Here is a 5,263-nt window from a genome sequence, read left to right on the forward strand (position 1 = left end):
CTTTATTCTTTAGGAATTTTAGAAGGTACAACTTTGGTTCCCCCACACCACCCCTAAGTCCAGGGTTTCTGGTGTCACCTCTCCAGAGGTAGATTATTGGACTCTTCAGGGATACAGCGAGAAAGACAAGCAGTCTTCCAAAAACACTTTATTTTCTTGTTTTGCAATCTGTTCAGAATTGTGGTCAGACTATTTAGCAATCAACAGCATGGATGCAAAAGAAAACAAAAAGAAAACCACATTAAATCCCATTAGAAAGCTTTACACTTTCCACATATAACAGAAACTAAAATAACCTGTTAACACAACTAGTCAAATACACTGAGTTTTTTGCCCATGCACATGAGTACTGTGTAAAACATTCTCTTTGGAGCAGCAGGATCCTGCCATCCCCATTCTTGGCTGGGCCAAGAACAAATACAACAAACCTATTATAACCTGTAGCTTCCCCTTGCTTCTCTGGCTCGCCTCCCCTGCTGAGTTTCCTGGCAGTTGATTAAACTTCTACCACTTCCATAACTACTGCTGCCACAGGAAGCTCCATAGCCACCTTGATTTCCTGGTTTGGTAAAGTATTGGCCCTCAACACCATAGAGGTCAGAGCTTCTGCCTCCAAAATTTCCTCCTTTCGTCTTGAGTCCAGAAGCTGAAAATTGATTGTATCGATAGTAATCGCCAATTTCACTGCAGCTTCCACCACCTCCCAAATTGCTTTCATCAGTAACAAATACACCACACAAATAACCATATTCCCCATACGCCCCATAACCCCCACACTCCCCATACCTGCTGTCCCTTCTCACTCCTCCCCCATACCCGCTATACCCACCATACCCGCTATACCCACCATACCCGCTATACCCACCATACCCGCTATACCCACCATACCCGCTATACCCACCATACCCGCTATACCCACCATAACCGCTATACCCCCATAACCGCTACACGCCCCATACCCGCTACACGCCCCATACCCGCTATACGCCCCATACCCACCTCGACCACTAAACTGTCCTCCACGACCACAGTTGTCATTCCTACCAAAACCACCTCCACGACGACCGGCACCATCTCCAGGACCAGCCCCGCCCCTCTGGCTGGGGGGAGCACCGGCCAGCCCTTGCTTAGGTAGGGCTTTCCGTACTGTGCACTTGTGGCCGTTCACAATGTGTTGTTGCTGAGCGAGAATCTTGTTTACAGAAGCATGGTCGTCAAAGCTGACAAAAGCAAAGCCTCTCCTCCTGCCAGTGCCTGGATCAGTCATGACTGTAATTCTTTGAATTTCCCCATACTGCTGAAAATAATCCCTTAAGTGATGTTCATCAGTGTTTCCTCTGATGCCACCAATGAATATCTTTTTCACAGTCGCGGGAGCACTGGGTCTTTGATACTCTTCCTTTGGCACCGCCTTCTTTGGCTCCACAACTCTGCCATCCACCTTGTGTGGTTTTGCCTTCATGGCTTCATCCATCTCCTCCATCGTGGCATAAGTGATAAACCCAAAGCCTCTGGACCGCTGGGTGTTGGGATCTCTTATTACCACACAGTCTATGACCTTTCCCCATTTTGCAAAATGGCTTCGCAGACTCTTATCTGTTGTTTCTAAGCTCAGACCTCCAACGAAGAGCTTCCGCTGCTGTTCTGGCACCTTAGGAGATCCTGACTTGGACATGTTGACTATCCTGTGTCTTACGCCGGTATCCACAGCAGAAAACCAATACTTCTTTCTGTTTTGAAGAAAGGAAAGGTCCTATTAGTTTGTTTGCCTAGAATAAATTGAGGTGGGGGTGATGGATGGAGAATGTGGGCAAGAGGACAAGGTGGGGTTCTCACGCCTCTCCACCCACACCTGGTCTGCTATTCGGGTATCTAGCCTGGCACTCTTAGCCCTGGGACCTTGAATCTTGGGGAAACCAAACAAAACAAACAAGAGGCATGGTGAAGAGAGACTTGGGAACATCTACCCGCGCTGCCACCCCAGCCTCAGCTCAGGGATGGTGCTGAGATCCGGATGCCTTGCCCTCTACCTGAGCTGTTGGCAGAGCTACCAAAAACACCAGAGGTTAGCGGGTTCCAGGCCTATATTTTGGGTTACACACCAGGGGTGTCTGCAAGTTGCAAAGCAGATGAGAAACGCCTTGTGGCTCCTGAGGTCCCTGGTGGAGCAAACACCCCTCACGCCCCTTGCCCCCGGACTTCAGATACCTCTGCCCTGCTATATTCTCTTCACACCACCCAACTAGAGAAACCTCCCACTTCAGTACAGGAAACTCACGCGACCCAGAAGTTAAGATAACCATGAAAGGGCCTCCCCGGTGGCGCAGCGGTTGAGCGCTGGGTTGCGAAGCTGCCCGCGGCCTCTGCGGCGCCGGTTCGATCCCCGGCTGCTCCCCGGCCACCGGAGGAGGGTCCCGCATGGCGCGCAGACCTCTCCTGCCGCCCGCTGCTCCCCTCAGCAGTGTACTTCCATCCTTCTGCCTGCTCTGCTCCCCGCTCTGGCTCTGGTGAATTCTCTCACCCTCCCAGGCTTCTGACTGTACCCAGTGCATGTATAAATAAACAAATCTTAAAAAAAATAATAATAACCATGAAAGATAAAGATACCTCATGCTTAAAGCAGAGAGAGCAAAGATGTGCGGAGTTAGCATAATTGTATAAGGGGAAGCCGGGGAGGAAAGGCCCTTCCTCCAGGCTGAGACTCACCGGAGCAGGGTGAGGGCACGAGGGCTGTGCAGGGCAAGGCTTGCAGAGATGGTGGTCAGTCCCAGGGCTGTCTCCTGACAGTAAGACTGTGCTGGGCTCTGCTCTATTTATGTGCCACCGCTAGGGAGTTCCTAGATTGGGTTACACCCTGATCATCCAATCATCTTGATTCCATTATGGGTTTCTTCCAAATCTCCAAGCATGCCCGGGAGGGTGGGTAGCTCAATGGATTATTTCTTCTCCGCACTGATTTCCTTTAATCCCCCTAGGTAGGGTGGGTTCCGGTAGAAGGGAACAAGTCTCAGCTGCTTAGCAAGGCTACAAGATGGCAGGTACTCTGGAGCGTTATTAGACATGTCATCCAGCCCCTGACCAGAACGTTTCCACCATCATCTTTAATTTCACTCACCACCCTTTAGTTAAATGCAAAAACTTGTCTTTTTTTTAAAAAAAAAAAAAAACACAAAAACCATTCTGATTGCTTGCCTCATCTTCAAACACTCTTGCCTTGGATTCCATGACACCCAGACTCCTGGATATGCTCCGCCTCCTAGTTGCTCATTTCTGGTCTTCTTTGTGGGTCTTCAGTCTGTATTAGGCCATCATGCTGCTCCGTGGTCCTAGGTGCTGTCCCTTCTCACTCCCTGCGGCTTTTATTTTTCTCATTTTTTTTTTTTTAGAGGCATGCTTTATTTATTTATTTGTTTGTTTGTTTGGTTGGTTATACAAGCACTGGGTACAGTCAGAAGCGCGGGAGGGTGAGAGAATTCACCAGAGCCAGAGCAGGGAGCAGAGCAGGCAGAAGGACGGAAGTACACTGCTGAGGGGAGCAGCGGGCGGCAGGAGAGGTCTGCGCGCCATGTGGGACCCTCCTCCGGTGGCCAGGGAGCAGCCGGGAATCGAACCGGCGCTGCAGAGGCCGCGGGCAGCTTCGCAACCCAGCGCTAAACCGCTGCGCCACCGGGGAGGCCCCCTCGCGGCTTTTAAACATTGTATTTCTGTGTATGTCTCAATCAACATTCATGTTTCGTACCTCCTGATATTCTTTTTTTTAAATGCTTTTTTTAAAAAGATTATTTATACAAACGAGAGCTGGGGTGCAGGTAAGAGGATCCACCAGAGACAGAGTGGGGAACAGAACAGGCAGATCTACTGAAATACACTGCTGAGGGGAGCAGCCGGCAAGACAGGCAAGGTCTGCTGTGCCATGTGTGTCATCTCCCTGGTGGGGATCGAGCTCCTGCTGCAGTGGCTGAGGATAGCTTCATAGTGCTGCGACTTAACCCCTTGTGCCACCAGGGAGGCCCCTCTCCTGAGATCCTGGCAGGCCTAATGCTCTTGATTTTTTAATAGGTCAAAACCAGGACCCCACCACCGTCTCGTTCCTCCTCACCTCAGACAAGCCTGCTCTCCTAGTCTCCCCCACCCACAGTTTCCTAAACCAGAAACTTGAGTGTTAAGCTCAACTTTACCCTTTATGTCCATCCGCTCCCACATCAACAAGCCAACAGGTTCTACCCAGTCTGCCTCTTTTTTTTTAAGTTTTATTTTTTTAATATTTTATATAATTCTTACATCATTTTTCATCTTTGTATGCATTTTCATTATGGTTATATTGCATGCATTTTCATTATGGTATGCATTTTCATGCATGCATTTTCATGGTGGTTATATTCCCCATACAATTGCACTGCCCCCCTTATTTTGACTCTAGTCCTTCCTGTCCCTGCCCTTCCCTCCCCACCCTTCCACCATGTGTCTCTGGTTTAGGTTGCTTGTTGATTTTAATTTTTACTTTGTATTGCCTCTTGAGTGCCTCCCAGCCCTCGCAGCTGAGGCCTTTCTGCAGCGTCTCCCTGCTCATTCAGGGCAGCGGCTCCTCGTTGAACTTCCTTCATGACTCCCACAAGGGGTCAGGACAGTGTTTCTATAACATGATCCTAAACATGTTTTTCCCCATCTTAAAAGTTTTCACATTTCTCCACCTTTTACAGAATAAAGCCCAAACTCTTCGGGGGGCTTAGAAAAGCCTGTCAGGGAAAGACAGCTGCTCAGCTCCCCAGCAGCACGTCCTGCAGGAACTCCCGAAAACTCACTTATTATGAGTTGTGAGAACGCACTGCTCATTGTGCTGGGGCCTCCCTGGTGGCACAGGGGCTAAACACAGTGCTATCAAGCTATCCCCAGCCACTGCACCACGACCAGGAGTTCGATCCTGGCCAGCCAGGGAGCAATCCACATGGCACAGCAGAACTCTCCTGTCTCGCCCGCTGCTCCCCTCAGCAGTGTATTTTCAGTAGACTTGCTTGTTCTGTTCCCCACTCTCTCTGGTGACTCCTCTCACCCTCCCCACCTCTGGTCTACACCCCAGTTCTTGCATGCATGCATGCATGCATAAATGTTAAAAACAAAACAAAACAAAACAAAAAAAAAACATAGCTCTCTGGCTACCAGGTCTTCTTTGGGGTTCTTTCTTTTCTGTGCTCTGCTTCAGCTAGCCTCTCTCTCTTCCCTCTGTGCCCTTGCCTTCTTTTTCTTTTAAAGTTTTTCAGAGCTA

General features: G+C 49.4%; 1 protein-coding gene across 1 annotated transcript; it reads right to left on the reverse strand.

The window, feature by feature from the left end:
- On the reverse strand, positions 1-2,727 carry LOC119236193 (heterogeneous nuclear ribonucleoprotein A1-like). The gene is made up of 3 exons (XM_037499900.2): positions 2,707-2,727; positions 1,000-1,730; positions 1-189 (listed from the first exon to the last, which is right to left on the reverse strand). Exons 2-3 carry the CDS (start codon positions 1,673-1,675, stop codon positions 185-187), a joined length of 681 nt encoding a protein of 226 aa, XP_037355797.1. The 5' UTR covers positions 1,676-1,730; positions 2,707-2,727; the 3' UTR covers positions 1-184.
- Positions 2,728-5,263: the final 2,536 nt, after the last annotated feature.

Source organism: Talpa occidentalis, unplaced genomic scaffold (genome assembly GCF_014898055.3).
Source record: "Talpa occidentalis isolate TD23 unplaced genomic scaffold, MPIMG_talOcc4v2.1 talOcc4.9, whole genome shotgun sequence".
Taxonomy (NCBI): Eukaryota; Metazoa; Chordata; class Mammalia; order Eulipotyphla; family Talpidae; genus Talpa; species Talpa occidentalis.

Bases quoted from the DNA above. Each gene is read 5' to 3' on its own strand.
- LOC119236193 (XM_037499900.2), bottom strand. From the start codon at position 1,675: ATGTCCAAGTCAGGATCTCCTAAGGTGCCAGAACAGCAGCGGAAGCTC.